Raw genomic sequence first — 14,513 nt, 5'->3', positions numbered from 1 at the left:
CAGCCTGGATCCAGCTCAGGCAGCATCTAGCTAAGGTCACTTCTCTCTGGGCCCCTGTGTCCATGTCTGTAAGACGGGTGTTGGACCAGCTGTCGGGGGCAGGGGGCAGGCTCAGGTTTAGTCATGTAGATGGCTGAGCCCGTGAGAGCCAGTGCAAAAGGCTGGAGCAGGTAGGAATGGACCAGACCTAAGCCTGCCAGATCTGTAGATGTTTCCACAGGCAGTCAGACATCGGTAGGTTATTGGAAAGGTACTCTTTTTTTGTTTGTTTATTTTAGAGAGAGAGCTTGTGCGAGTCGGGGAGGGGCAGAGAGCGAGGGAGAGAGTATCCCAAACAGGCTTCCATGCTGTCAGCCCAGAGCCCCACGTGGGTCTCTAACCCACGAACTGTGAGATCATGACCTGAGCTGAAATCAAGAGTCAGATGCTTAATCAACTGAGCCACCCAGGCGCCTCCCCCGCCTCTTTTTAAGTAAACTCTATGCCACACGTGGGGCTTGAGCCCACGACACCAAGATCAAGAGTTGCACGCTCTATCGACTGAGCCAGCCAGGTGCCCCGAGACCATTTGTCTTTCTAACTGGCATCTTCGGGGTCCAGGAGTTCCATAGACTTTCATTGAAATGAGTTTCCTGAGGGCGGCGCCCCACTGGTCGTGTTCATTCTTCATCCCTGATGTGATGTGCCCATTCCTGGTCTGGCACTGCCGGAGAACTGGGTTTCTGAGGCGAACGGATGAACCTCTAATCTAGAGGGCAGCAGCACATTTTGGGGAACCAAGCCCAGAGATGGGGAGGTTCCTAAAGGACTCTGAGCACGAACCAGTGCGGCTGGGGTACAGTGCACAGAGTTGGACTTTGTACCTCTGAGGACTGCCCTGTGAGCTCCCTGCCAGAAGAAAGACCAGTCCTGCCTGGGACGCCTGGGGACTCTGGAAGAGCCTGGGTCTCAGGACTCCCCTGAGGACTCCTCCCGGCAAGTGGGAGCAGGAAGCCAGCAGTTGGGCTCATCGGATGCAGGCTGCTTCCAAACCTGGGCCCGCCGAGCAGACAGACCTGGGTTTGAATCCTGGCTCTGACACACTAGCCCGGTGACCTGGCCAATGGGCGCTGGGGGATGACACTCAAGAGCCTCACTGTCCTCAGCTATAAACTGGGCGCATTCAGAGCTGCTTTGCAGGCTGTAGTGAAGTTAGTGCAAGCGACCAAGAGTGGAGCACCTCCCGGTTTGTTGGGAGCGATACCGGGGGCCTCACTGGTCCACCCCTCAGCCCAGGGAGGAGGCAGGTGGCTCCTGCAGCCTCCCGGGAGCCTCCCTGCAGCATGCACATCCACACTGCCCAGCCTCTCGTCCACATGGCAGCTGGACCCACCATCTCTGCCGTCTCTGGGACCCTGCCACGACTCCCGCGCATGTCTCCGTCAGAAATGCGTCCTCTGGCGCGGCAAAGATATGCACAACGATGTTCTGAGCAGCACTACTCATAACTCCCCAAACCTGACCCCCCCCCCAAAATGTCCATCGAGAGTCGAATGGAAAATAAACTGTGGGGCGTTCACACCATGGAATGCCGCTCGGCAAGAGTGAACAAATCATAACTAGAGGCTACAGCATGGATGCATCTCACCAATGCAATGCTAGTGAAGGAAGCCCCCTGCAAAAAGTACCTACAGTAGGATCCTGCTTATAGAAAGTACAAAATTCAGGGGTGCCTGGGTGGCTCAGTCGGTTAAGTGTCCAACTTCGGCTCGGGTCATGATCTCGCAGTCCCTGGGTTCGAGCCCCGTGTCGGGCTCTGTGCCCACAGCTCAGAGCCTGGAGCCTGCTTCAGGTTCTGTGTCTCCCTCTCTCTTTGCCCCTCCCCCGCTCAGTCTCTGTCTCTGTCTCTCTCTCAAAAATAAACATTAAAAAATTAAAAAAAAAAAACCCACAAAATTCAGACCAACCTAATGTATGGTGTCACCCTGGAGTGACTAGACAGGGTGTCAGGGTCTCCCAGAGCCCTGGTTCTTGATCTGCAGGCTGCTTACACAAATGTGCTTAGTTTATGGGACTTCATCAAGCTGTACACGTTCAATTCTCGGAATCTCCTATATGAATGTTACATTGTATTAAAAATTTTTCTTAATGTTTATGTTTTTGAGAGAGAGAGCCTGAGCATGGGGGGAGGGGGACAGAGAGAGAGAGAGAGAGAGAGAGAGACAGAATCTGAAGCAAGCTCCAGGCTCTGAGCTGTCAGCACAGAGCCTGATGTGGGGCTCGAACCCACAAACCTCAAGATCATGACCTGAGCTGAAGTCGGACACACAACCGACTGATTCATGCAAGCACCCCTCATTTTTTAAATTTTTTTAAGAAGCAAAGCCCAATCAAATAACCAGCCCATCCTTCAGAGCTCTCTTCTGTCCTCACCATCGGTGGTAATCTTCAGAGTTTTAGGTGGTCACGCCCCTGCCCGTCCCCCTCCCCCAGCACGTGCCCCCTCCCTCTCTTTTGCCCATTCCATCCAGCCACACTGTGGGGTCAGGACAGTTGCTTATACTGTTCCCTCTGCCAGGAAGGAAAATCCCACTCTGGACAACTCCCTCTCAATTTAGAGTTCCTCATCTTTGTCACTTCCTCCAGAACACTCTCCCTGAGGCAAGAGGACTCTGGAGTCAGATAGGTCTGGGTTTCAGGGGCTTTGCGTCTTTAGGCCTATTTGCTCATCAGTGAAATGGCCGCCAACCAGGGAGGGGCAAAGCAGCCAGGCTCAGGATGGCTGTCCTGCGCCAGAGAATTATTCTGGGAAACTCACAGCCCACTTCTCACACCTCCTGCTTCTCACAGGCTAATAATGGCAGTGCCTGAGGGAGGAGTGGAGGGCAGGTGGCAGGGAGATGGGGCCAGCTGACCCAGACAAACTCAGGCTGAGCCGTATAGGAGCTGAGTACAGTTGAGAGCATCTGTGGGCCCTCATGGCTTGCTGGTGGGTGGAGTCACCATCCTGTCAGGACTCAGCCCAGCTCAGCTCATGGTTGTGGCTCGCATGGTTGTGGCAGACTGAGCCCCTCTGGTCAGTGGAACCCTCAGCTTTATTCTTGTCACAAGGTCTTATGCTATTTGTCAAGCATTTCTTCTAGCACTGGTCTGGGCCAGGCTCAAATCCGTAACAGGCCCTGTCTTCAAGTTGCCCAGGCTTCTCCACGTGTGGCTAGACGTACTTGTATCAGGGCCCCCAGAGTACATAGGAATGCAGACTCCAAGACTCCGGCCCAGGAGTCTGGATCAACCCAGGCCCCAGTGGGACCCAGAAATCTGCATTTCTACAAGCTGATCTTGGTGCTGCATGAAGTCAGAGAATCATTGCTTCCTGGAAGACAGACAAGACCAATAATGGTCCAGTGTGGTCAGTGCTGAGGGAGAAGAGGGGTTGTGACTGTGAACCCCGTGCGGGCCTCTCACCTGGCCACGGAAACTTCTAAGTGAGAACAGACACCTGAGCCAGACTTGGCTAGGCAAAGTGGGGCAGAAGGGGTGATGCTTTCCAGGTAGCAGAACAGCCTGTACTAAGGCCAGAAGACAAGAAGGGCCGGGCATCTTGCTTGGCCTGAGTAATTCAATCTAACCGGAGAGACCGTGGGGACAGGAGACGGAAAGGTGGGTGGCAAGGTGTGGCTGTTTACGCAGTGCCTTGTGGCCATTGAGAGGAATGTTTCCGGGAAACTAAGCTGTAGGTGGAAAACCGGCCTCTTGTTTAAAATGCTCTCAAGATGCCTAAAGCAAAATAAACGTAACTGAATCAAAGCATCTTTACTAATGGAATGAAAGAAAGGAGTCTTTCTCAACTTCACTTAAACATCCTCGCCGAGCATCAGTTAAGCTTCCGTTCTGTAAAGCATTTAGGGCGCGGAGTGTGCGCCCCGCCCCCGCGGGTCCCCTCCTCCACCCCACACACTTTTAACAGAAGTGCCGCCGGCCAGTAAACAGAGAAAAAGAAGTCCCTTCTGGGTTTTTGGCCTCAGTTTACTCATAAGCAAAAGTGGATCGGCTCTGACTCCAACGTGCCGAGGCTGCTTCCCCGCTTCGAGTATGTCTTCTTACGGGAGCCCAGCGCCCGCCAAACTCGGCCGGGCTTGGGGTGCAGGGGAAGCCTCTGCAGACAAACCAAAGCTCCCACCAAAGTTCAACACGCCCCCCAAGCTAGAGCCTGATTGGCCCGTCCTGCTCACATCGTGAGCCCGCTTCACTTTATGATTGGCTGTTCTCCTTTCTGTTGTGTGCTGGAACCCTCCTCTTCTCTGATTGGCCAGGCTCCTACCTGTGCTCGCCCTGGATTGGACGCCGGCTCGGTCGGCTCGCATGCTCCGGGGTCCGGCTCTCTGATTCGCCACTCGGGTCAGCCTCAGGGCCGGCACGCTAAATGGCTGCGCCGGTACCTGTATCGGCCTCCGATTGGGCACGCGGCGCCTCCCCGGCGTGATAGGTCAGGACCACCGCCCCCCTGGCTCCCCATTGGCTGCTCGGCGAAGCCCGGTCTCCGGGTAAGATGGCAGCGGACGGACAGTGCTCGCTCCCCGCTTCATGGCGGCCGGTGACCCTCACCCACGTCGAATATCCTACAGGTAAAAGGCGGTCCCGCCTTGCAGGACGCCTTCCTGGGGCCGGGTCACAGCCCCGGGCGCTCCGTCCGGCGCGAGCCCGCGGAGGGGGCGCCGGGGGACCGAGGTGGGAACTGTCAAATAGTGAGCCATGGAGGGGTTCGGCCGGCGCGCGCGCCGCGCAGGCGCAGTGGTGCGGCGATGAGCTGGGCGAAATTGTGAGCGGCTCGCTCGCGCACTCTGCGGCTGCGCCGTCGGGCCGCTCCCCCGGGTCCCGGGACGTGGGTGGGCTGTAATGGGGCTGGGGTCCGCGTGAGGCGGGGAAGGATGACTGGCCTGGACTTGGGTCCTTCTTCCCTGCCCTCCCTGGAATCAGAGAAGCCAGACTCCCTCGTCTGCGTGCAGGGAGTGCCTGTTTCCTTCAAACAGCGCTTTGGGGCTGCAAAAAGCTCCCCATTGCTGGGAGTGTGCAAACCGAGGCCGGGAAGCTTTTCGTTGTTTGAGTACTTGTGCCACGCCCTGAGCAGGGCCCTGCTCCGCGACAGAGGGAACCGGAGGAGGGGACAGGCGGCCCCTGGGATCTGATTTCTGGAGTTTCCCAATCAGATGCATCTCTAGAAGTGCAGTGTTTTCCAGCCGAGAGGTCCTTTAGCGACCGTTCTGGAGGCTAGTAGAGCGGTGTAGAGCTTGGGCCTTAGGATCAGAGATATCTGGGCTCAAGTTCGGGCTGAGGCTTGGTGCAAGTGACTTCGCCTCTCTGTGCCTCGGTCAGTTCATCTCTAAAGTGGGACTGATCACAGTGCGTTCCTTCTAGTGGCGATGTGAGAAACAACACGAGGTGTGAGAAATGCTGAGTGCCATGCCTGGGACACAATGAGCATTCAGCGTGGAACTGCAGTTAATATTGTCTTCCCAGGACCCTCAGGCCCAACCCACCCTCCCTGGGTAGGATGATTGGGTGTTGGGTGAGGCTGGGGGCCCCTCATGGAGCCCTGATTTGCCCCAGGACGGGGGTGGGGTGGGGGGGTCTACTCACCCTGCTCTCTGGTGCAGAGATGTAAGAACCCGACCCTGCTGAGGGCCCCAGGGCTGGATGCCAGGGAACTTTGACCCTAAGTATGCTGGGTTATACTGGGGGCAGGGCAGCCCTGCCAGGCACTGGACTCTACCTGCCCACCTACCCACCCACCATTTATGCCCACCATTCATTCAGCTGGTATTTGCTGAGCACCTCCTGGGTGCTAGGCCCTGAGCTAGCTCTGCGTTTAGAACGATGAACAGGCCCATATGCCCCCTGCACTATATGGACTGTGAAGAAAACCCACTTTACATGAGGGAAACTGAGGCCTGGAGAGGGGAAGGAACTTGCCTAAGCCTTAGTACCTTCATTATTTCCCCTCTGTGGCCTCTGATTAGCTTCTCTGCTCACAAATGAGAAGAAGGAAAGTGGTGTTCATGAGCAGCATGACACAGGCTGTGATGAGGGACCCTTTGCAGGGACTGTGGGTGTCTGGAGGAGGGACCTGGGTGAGTCTGGGGGCCTCCTCTGAGGTCTAGTCCTCTGCTGACTCCTCTGTAGCCCCTTTCGTGCCCTCATCACACTGATCCTTGCTTCCTTCACCCCTCTCCACTCGTTTAGCATCAGTTTTGAGCCCAGTTAAGGGCCAGATGCTGTACTGGGCTTGGGGGATTGAGCAGGGTGTAGAGACCCCGTCCTGCTCTCCTGGAGCCTACCGTGTAGAGGGAGAAACACTGGCCCCATATCTATACTAACGAGTGCATCATAAGCGATGCCCTGGTTACAGATTCCCCCACAGACTTAGAGCTCTGCAATGGCAGGAACGTCTCTCTCTCTCCTCTCTCCTTTTTTTTTTTTTTTTTTTTTTTTTTTTTTAGCTGTGGTGGGTACTTAATTTATGTTGCATTAACCCAGGCAGCATCTTGATTGGGGGAGCCTGTGTGTGCAAAGGTCCAGAAGTGGGACAGGGCCGGGATCATTCAGGGAACTAGAGTTCTGTGCTGGGAACTGTGGCAGAGGTGGGAGGACTTCAGGGCCTGATGAGCTGAGCTGAGATGGGGTTCATCCCAAGGGCAGAGGGAACCATGGAGGGGCTTAGATCAGAGTGGTGAGGCCAAAGTCTCTACAGCACCTGCGGGAGGGTCCAAGGGTAGCATCGGCTGTGGGACGGGCCAGGCATCAGCTGGGTAGCCAAGAGACCCAGAGTCTCAGAGCTGGGAGGGACCAGGTCATCAGGTAGATGAGGGAGGAGACAAAGGCCTAGAAAAGGGGAGGGCCTCACCCAGTGTCACCTAGTGGGCTTGGGGCAGCACTAGCCTTTGACCCAGGTTGCTGGCCTATTCCCCACCCCCATGCCAGTTCCAAGCCAGTCCTACCGTGGATAGATGTGAGTGAGGCCAGGTGTGGGAGCATCTATCTCTTCCACCTGGACTCTGAGCTCAGCCCTGCGTGGGCACCTTCCTGCTGCCTTTGTGAAGCCAGGCTGGTGGTGTGGACCATTTCCCATGCTGGGTTCTCCCAACATGGAAGTGTCCGGGGTGCCAGGGGCTGAGCTGGGTGTCTCACGGGCCTGGCCGCATCAAAGCTCACACAGCTGTAAGATGTGGGTACTAATATCCCCTTTTCACTGCCACAGGAACTGCTCCATGAGCCATGCATGCCCTTTGACCCCAGAGTAGCCACGCAGCGTCCAATCTCTGATGGTGAGGGCAGCCTTTGGACTCACTGTCAGCTCTGCCATTAACCAAAGGGGAAAGTGGCTCTTGTCTCTTGGTTTCAGTGTCCTCAGCTCCCAAAAGGGTTCCTGATCCTTGCATGGCCTCCTTTCCAGGCCCGTTAGCAGGGTGAAAAGCGGGTAGGAGGTGCCAGTTTTTTGCCAGTGGAGAGGCTGCCATATGGGGCAAAGCAGCCTCGCCCCTCTCCTCACTTGGGCCCTGTCGGGAGCCTGCAGGGTCCAGAGACGATCAGGTTCCCCTGGAGGCCCAGGACGAGGCTGGCGCAGCCCCAGCACGGCACTGTGTTCCAGAGGCCCTTGTATGCCTGCCGGGCAGCCTTGGGATACGGGGCCTGGCCTCTTAGCTCAGACCCGGCTGGGTTCAAATTCCTGCTTTGGGTGATGGGTTTACTACCTGGACCAGGCCCGAGGCTAGGATTTTAGTCCAGACCTCATCGCTTTCTCACTGTGTGACTCCAGGCTGAAGTCACGCAACCCATATGGGTCCCAGTTTGTTCATCCACAGAATGGGGCCAGTGAAGCACCTGCTTTAAACTATGCACATTAGGGCTTGTGCCCATGACTGAGTTGGTATGGTGCCCTGGTTGACTGAGGCGTCCATGGCTGCCTGGTCCTGCCCTCTGGGCCCTCCTGGGGCCTCCTTTCTGGCTCAGACCTCACTTGACTTGCTGGGTGCTGGCCCCTTTTCTGACTACTGTGCGTGGCTCATCCTGTTCTCCCTGTCTGCCTGCCCCCCTCCCCCCCCCCCCCAGGTGATCTCTCTGGCCACCTCCTTGCCTACCTGAGCCTCAGCCCTGTATTTGTCATTGTTGGTTTTGTGACCCTCATCATATTCAAGCGGGAACTGCACACGGTGAGTGAGTCTGGCCCTGCCCAGCCATCCGCTGCCCCCACGCCAGGGAGGAGGGGCTCTGCAGCGTTTAATCCCAGCTACTTTGCTTTCCCTGCCTTCGCCTTCTGGGTTGTTTACTGGTTGGGCTGGGAGGCTCAATCAGATGCCACAGTCTCGGGGCCTGGGTGGTGGCTGGTAGGCACAGAGGCCCAGCTGACCACATATCTTCCTGGCAGATCTCGTTCCTCGGGGGCCTGGCACTGAACGAGGGGGTCAACTGGCTGATCAAACACGTCATCCAGGAGCCACGGCCCTGCGGAGGTAGGGCCTGGGCCGTGGGGTCTGGGGGTGCCCAGGTCAGGATGCTACCGCGACGCCTACATCCTTCCATCCTGCTCTGTTCTCCCAGGCCCCCACGAGGCAGTGGGCACCAAGTACGGGATGCCCTCCAGCCATTCCCAGTTCATGTGGTTCTTCTCCGTCTATTCCTTCCTTTTCCTGTATTTAAGGTAAGCTTCTGCTCTGGCCGGGGTGGCCTTGAACTGGCCCAGGCTGGGCTCTGCCAGGAACTCACTCTCAGCCCTTCGGACACCCTTGGGGCTTGGCCTCTGCCAGGGGTGGGAGGAGCTGCCACCAAGGAAGAGATGTCCAAGCAGTATTTGGAGGGGGCCGGGGGCTGTTTGGGAGGCCTGGGCTCCAGGCTGTGGGCTGAGGCCACCTGATGGGCCTGTTTTCCTAGAATGCACCAAACAAACAACGCCAGGTTCCTGGACTTGCTGTGGAGGCACGTGCTCTCCCTGGGTCTTCTCACTGCGGCCTTTCTAGTCTCCTATAGCAGGTATGGAGGGAGGGAGAGCCCCTACCACCCCCACCCCCACCCTGCCCACTGGGATCTGGCTGGATTTGTGGTCCCTGTTGGACCTCCGTGTGGACCGGAGTCCCACAGCCTGTAGAGCAGTGCTGGGAAGGGGATCCCAGGCCCCTTGTTTTAAAGGGCTAGGACTCTGGCTCCCCCTTCTAGCCCAGTCCATGCTCTCTCCTCTGGGCTGAGCCCAAGGTCCTGGGGACACCTGCACACATCAGCCATCTGTTCCCAGTGTCCCAGAGGAGCTTCTTGGAGACAAACTCAGAGCTGAAGGCTGAACAGAAGGCAGATCCCAGCCGAACCAGCCCTTCAGTTCTGTGGTTGGGGGAGCAGCCATTGGGGTCCAACCCCCTGCCTCCTTCTGGAAATAGCTTGGAGGCTGCGTAGTCACAGGAGTCTGTCCCATCTGCGTGGGTCCCTGCCGTGTGCACGCATAGGTCCCTGGGAAGCCGGCGCTCGGGCTGGGAGATCGTGCAGGCCTGTGGCCGGCTGGCTTTCATGAACTTCCCTCTGTCCTTGGCCCAGGGTCTACCTGCTGTATCACACCTGGAGCCAGGTGCTCTATGGGGGCGTTGCTGGGAGCCTCATGGCCATCGCCTGGTTCGTCTTCACCCAGGAGGTCCTCACCCCGCTGTTCCCTAGGATAGCAGCCTGGTAACTGCCTCCTGGCCTTGTGGCTGCCCCACCCGCCTCTGCCCCCAGCCTCGGGCCCCCTGGGAGGGCCCTAGCGTCCCCACGTCTGGTGGGCATGGGCTGCAGGCCCTGCTTGCCTGGCATCCTCCTCCCCCAGGGGTTTTCTCAAGCCCAGAAGCCAGGGTACCATTTTCTGTCCTCAACTAGGCTCTCAAGGACTTAGGAAGCAGCCTGAGGCCTGCTGGGCTATGCATACCGTGGGGCAGTGCCTCTGCCTGAGTGTCACACTGGTGACATGTCTGGGTCTCTCAGCAGCTGGGTCACAGGCCAGGCAAAGGCTCTCTGAGCAGTGGGGGAGGGTGCATCACCAGCCCCAGGCACTGGTGGGAGAGTCTGGTTTGGTGATAGGCTCACGTCCTGATGTGGTCCTGGCTTTCCGGGTGTCTGTCTCTCCAGGCCTATCTCTGAGTTCTTCCTCATCCGAGACACGAGCCTCATTCCCAACGTACTCTGGTTTGAGTACACGGTAACCCGGGCAGAAGCCAGGTGAGTCAGGGGACAGCAGTCACTGGGTCCTGACTCAGTGGGGCCCCCTGTTTTGGAGGGCTCCCCAATAGCCAGGCACTTGCCTGAGCACTTTTCTTGTACTACCTCATTGAACCTCCCTTGGGGCCCACTTTACGGAGGAGAAACGGAGGCTCAAAGGAAGAGAGGAGGAGTCACTTGACTAGGGATTTGCAGATGGTGGATGGGGGAGCTTGGCAAGAAACCCAGGCTGTCTGGCCCAGAGCTGTGCTTGTAGTCTCCGCAGTTCAGAACCAGACAGCTGGGCAGCCGAGATTCTCAGGGTTGCCGAATGCGGATGCCCCTGGGGGTCATTTAGTCCAGACACTTTCCTACGGATGGGTAAACCGAGGCATAGGAAGTTAGGGGCTGCCCGTGGATGCATAGCAAGTGGGAGCAAACCTGGGCTCTGGAACCTCCTGACTCGACTGTCCTTCTCCACTCACCCCAAATCCTGGGTGGGGTGTCAGCGGGGCTGAGGAACGCCTGGTTTCTCCCCAGGCTCAGAAGGGAAGCTGAGGTGAGGCCAGGCTCCAGAGTAAGCCTGGGAGGTTTCCTGGAGGATGCTGGCGAGAGGAGCCCGGGGGCAGGCCAGGGCAGGGTGTCGCGGCATCCGAGAAATCTGTCTGGTGCATCGTGGTCCAAATTATCCTAATGAGCTTAAGGGTAAAGTCCTGGATCCGTGAAGAAAGGGGATTTGAGGGGGTTAGGGCAGGCAATCCCATTATTGGTGGAAGGGCCCCTCCTGGCCCAGCCCCACCCCACCTGGCTGGCCGCCACCTGCCTTCATCAACCAAAATTTCCATGTGCACCTGCTCTGTGCCGGGCTGTTGGGTAGCACAGCGAGCGAGATGGTCACGGCAAGCAGGGGGGACAGGAGGAATGAAGCACCTGTGTGATCGGTGCCCTGGGCCTGAGAGCCCATGACAAGATCCTGAGGGAACAGCACCCGAAAAGCTTCTGAGGCAGGATGACACTTGGTGAGTCTTCCAAATAGACAGAGGCCGATGGGGCTGGAGCTCAGGAAATGAAGGGACAGGGACAGGGGATGAGCCTGGGGCCACTCATGCAGGATCTGTCTGGTGGGCATGGTTCGTCTTTTGAATTAAAAAAAAAATTTTTTTTAACTTTAATTTTGAGAGACTGTGAGCAGCGGAGGGGAGTGAGAGAGAGAGAGAGAGAGAGAGAGGGAGAGGGACAGAGGCTCGGAAGTGGGCACTGTGTTGACAGCAGCGAGCCTCATGCGGGTCTTGTACTCACAAACCGCGAGATCATGACCTGAGCCAAAGTCGGACGCTCAACTGACTGAGCCACCCAGGCGCCCCCATTTTCTGAAAGTTATGTGGAACTCTAGTCAAGCCCATTCATTCTCCTTTCTGAGCCTCAATGAGCCCCGTTAGAAGATGGGGGACGCTATCCCTGCTTCCCTCAGGTGGCTGGGCCCATCATGGATATAGTCCTTCCTCCAACCAAATAACTCAAGTCCCCTGTATAACATCCATCGGCCCTTCTATCTTTGCTTACGCGCTTCCAGGTGGAAAACTCGCTATCTTTTGTCTGTTTCAGTTGTTGATAACAGAGCCCTGCTTGTGCTGGCCTATCTGTAATCCCCAGAATTAGTTGGATTCCAGCCAGGTCCCTCTGGCTTCAGGTCTCTCGTCCTGGGCCCCACTTCTGCTGCAGTCTCCTGGCTCTGTTCCTGAACTCCAGAGCCGAGATGTCTGGGACACAGTCCCGGGCCAGAGACACCGATCCTCTCTAGGGTCCAAATCCCAGGTGCTAGGGCAACAGCTCTGATCGGCCCAGCTTGAGTCAATCACTGGGGCTACCGAGGTGGGCATTCACCCATTTCGGTGGGACCGTGGATAGGGAGGGGACAGCTGAGGGCATGGGTCACTGAGTGCCAGGAGTCCCCTCATTTGACCCCGCCCCCCCGCCCCGGAATCCTCCTCACATTTGACCCCCATCCCCCACTTTGCAGGAACAGACAACGTAAGCTGGGGACCAAACTGCAGTGACCGGTGAGTGTGGCTGGGTCCAGCCTCCAGATCTGGCCTGCATGATGCCTTGCAGGATGGACAGAATGACAGAGGGTTGAAGCAGAGACCTCTACAGACCCAAGTCACCAAGTGGAGCCTTTTTTTTCTTCTTTTAATTTTAATGAACAAGGTGGACCAAAGGGCCGAGCCGGCCCCTCAACCGGGACCCTGGAGGGCCTGCTGCCAAGGGGCACACGGCCAGAGACCCTCGCTGTGCTGCTGCCAGCCCCTGGTCAGGCGGAAAACGCCCTCGGCATGGGCACCGGGGTGTGGCGTAGAGAGGAGGAGGGCTTGCACCCCTGGTCGCAGGGCCAGGAAATCCAGGTGGCGTGAAAAATACACACTATTTATTTTTTGGTTTTGTCAAAGGCAGATGGGCTTTTGGGGACGGGGCGGGAAGGGCCCATCTGCTCTGCCCTGGATGCCCTGCACACAGAGGAGGGGCTGAGGTCAGCCTCCCCGGGGCCCTTTGCCCCGGGCCCAGGGGACAGACTGCCGCTCCCTGGGCCTGAGAGGTGGCCTGGGGGCCCAGGAGGAGACGAGCACCCCCCCCACGCCCCCCGTGCCACCAATGCCATTCCAGAACTTCGTTCAGTGTTTCCTTGTCTGGGGGGCAGGGCCCAGAGAGAGCGCGCATCTGGCGGCTGCTATCATTGTTCTCTACCCCATATCGACCCTGCACCACAAGGGCTTTCTCCGGTCCCCTGTCCCCAAGACAATGGTCCCCTTCTGACAAAAGAGCCTGCACATGTGGGTGAGCAAACCCAGGCTGTTTACAGCTCTTTTATTGTCCTGCCATCTAGTAGCTCGTTTTCATCTCCACCCCAACAAAAGGCAGAGGAACCAGGAGCCGGGTGAGGGGAGTGGAGCCGTGGGTGCGTGATGTCCCTGTCCTTCCCTTTCCTTCCTTTCCTTCCATGTGCTCTGAACGTTCCCTTGTCCTTCCTGATGCCCTCCCGAGAGCCTGGGCACCTGCCCGGGTGCCCTTAAGCCTGTGTCCGGGGTGTGGGTGCCCAGATCCCCACTGTCCAGCATGGAACCCGATCTCTGAAGTCCGGCTCTCAAATGGAGTTGTGGACAAGAGATGCTTCCAGACTCTTCGGAAAAGTTTCGAGAATTGAACCAAGCTGCTCGGGAGCTGTGTTCTACACCCCCCACCCCACCCTTTTTTCCTTGTGGAGGTTCCTAATCTGCTGCTGAAGCACAATATTCCGGTGCTTTCTTTTCTCATTTGGTGAAGACAGTGTCCAAAAGCCATTCCGGATGCCAAGACCAGGGGCCTATTTCTGGGGAAGGTTGGTCAGTCCCCACGTTTTCCTCCCCTTCCCTTCTTACTTTTATTTTTTACTTTTTGCCTGAGACAAGCCAAGTGTGAGGTGGTTTGATTTAAGAAAAAATCAATGAAATTGTTTACTATTGTTTTAAAATAAAATCTTGAACTCTGGCGGCCTGAGCACACGAACTCACGAGAGGAAGCTGGGGGTGCCTTTGGGGACATGTGACCCTGAGGGGCAAGACTATGGCAAACACCATAAAATCATAAGCTCTCCAAGACCTCTAGTCCCTCCCAGCCCCCGAACGTGGGGTCAGAACCGCCTCTGTGACATTCCCCACCAGTGTCTGAGGAGACCTCGCAGTCAGCTGTTCAGTTACAAGTCTCCCCATTTCTTAGTCCTGCTCTGCCCCGCTGTGTGGTCCTGGCTGGCTCTGGCCCTGCTCCCAGGCCCGTTTCCCCTCTGTGTGACAGCCCTTGAGGACTGGGCATGGGTGCCCTTCCTAAGCCTCTGCCACCTCCACTCTATTTAATCTGTTTTTCTTGAGCGCGAGGACGGGTGAGCATCTTGCTTTGCAAGAACTAACTGCGAACTGAGCCAGACGTTTGCGGAGGCCCTTGTGGGAGTGAGCTGGGTACAAGTCCAACTCAAGGCCTGGCCCCAGGCAGGCAGTCTAGTCCTTCCTCGGTCCACAAAGCAGAGGTGCCATAGGGCTGCACTAGACACCCTCGGGGTCAGGGTGAACCAGAACTGTGTGTCCTCACAGGAGCTTGGAGGCTGGGGCCAGATCCCCTGTTGAGTCCACAGAACCTTGACGTTCAGTTACGGTGACCTCACCCCGGGTGCACAGCAGGAGCAAACAAATCTCTGGAGGAACCTTCACCCCAGATTGGAGTTACTTATGTAAACAGTTTTGTATTCGTGGTGCACAAGATACAGAGCGAGGTGGCCAGGTACAAAAGGAAGCGGCATC

General features: G+C 57.1%; 1 protein-coding gene across 2 annotated transcripts; it reads left to right on the top strand.

The window, feature by feature from the left end:
• The first annotated feature begins 4,390 nt into the window (after positions 1-4,390).
• On the top strand, positions 4,391-13,710 carry DOLPP1 (dolichyldiphosphatase 1). 2 transcript variants are annotated; one of them, XM_027035356.2, is made up of 8 exons: positions 4,401-4,604; positions 8,086-8,186; positions 8,402-8,486; positions 8,575-8,674; positions 8,905-9,003; positions 9,556-9,684; positions 10,120-10,209; positions 12,209-13,710. In XM_027035356.2, exons 1-8 carry the CDS (start codon positions 4,529-4,531, stop codon positions 12,243-12,245), a joined length of 717 nt encoding a protein of 238 aa, XP_026891157.1. In that variant the 5' UTR covers positions 4,401-4,528; the 3' UTR covers positions 12,246-13,710. The 2 variants fall into 2 exon arrangements, with proteins under 2 accessions (XP_026891159.1, XP_026891157.1); XM_027035358.2 differs by lacking the exon at positions 9,556-9,684 and having other exon boundaries at positions 4,391-4,604.
• Positions 13,711-14,513: the final 803 nt, after the last annotated feature.

The sequence above is a fragment of the Acinonyx jubatus genome, chromosome D4 (assembly GCF_027475565.1).
Source record: "Acinonyx jubatus isolate Ajub_Pintada_27869175 chromosome D4, VMU_Ajub_asm_v1.0, whole genome shotgun sequence".
Classification (NCBI taxonomy): Eukaryota; Metazoa; Chordata; class Mammalia; order Carnivora; family Felidae; genus Acinonyx; species Acinonyx jubatus.
This window is presented reverse-complemented; position numbering and strand designations above follow the sequence as displayed.

Bases quoted from the DNA above. Each gene is read 5' to 3' on its own strand.
- DOLPP1 (XM_027035356.2), top strand. From the start codon at position 4,529: ATGGCAGCGGACGGACAGTGCTCGCTCCCCGCTTCATGGCGGCCGGTG. The intron at 8,187-8,401 runs GTGAGTGAGTCT...TCTTCCTGGCAG, and splicing joins TCAAGCGGGAACTGCACACG to ATCTCGTTCCTCGGGGGCCT. The intron at 10,210-12,208 runs GTGAGTCAGGGG...CCCACTTTGCAG, and splicing joins GTAACCCGGGCAGAAGCCAG to GAACAGACAACGTAAGCTGG.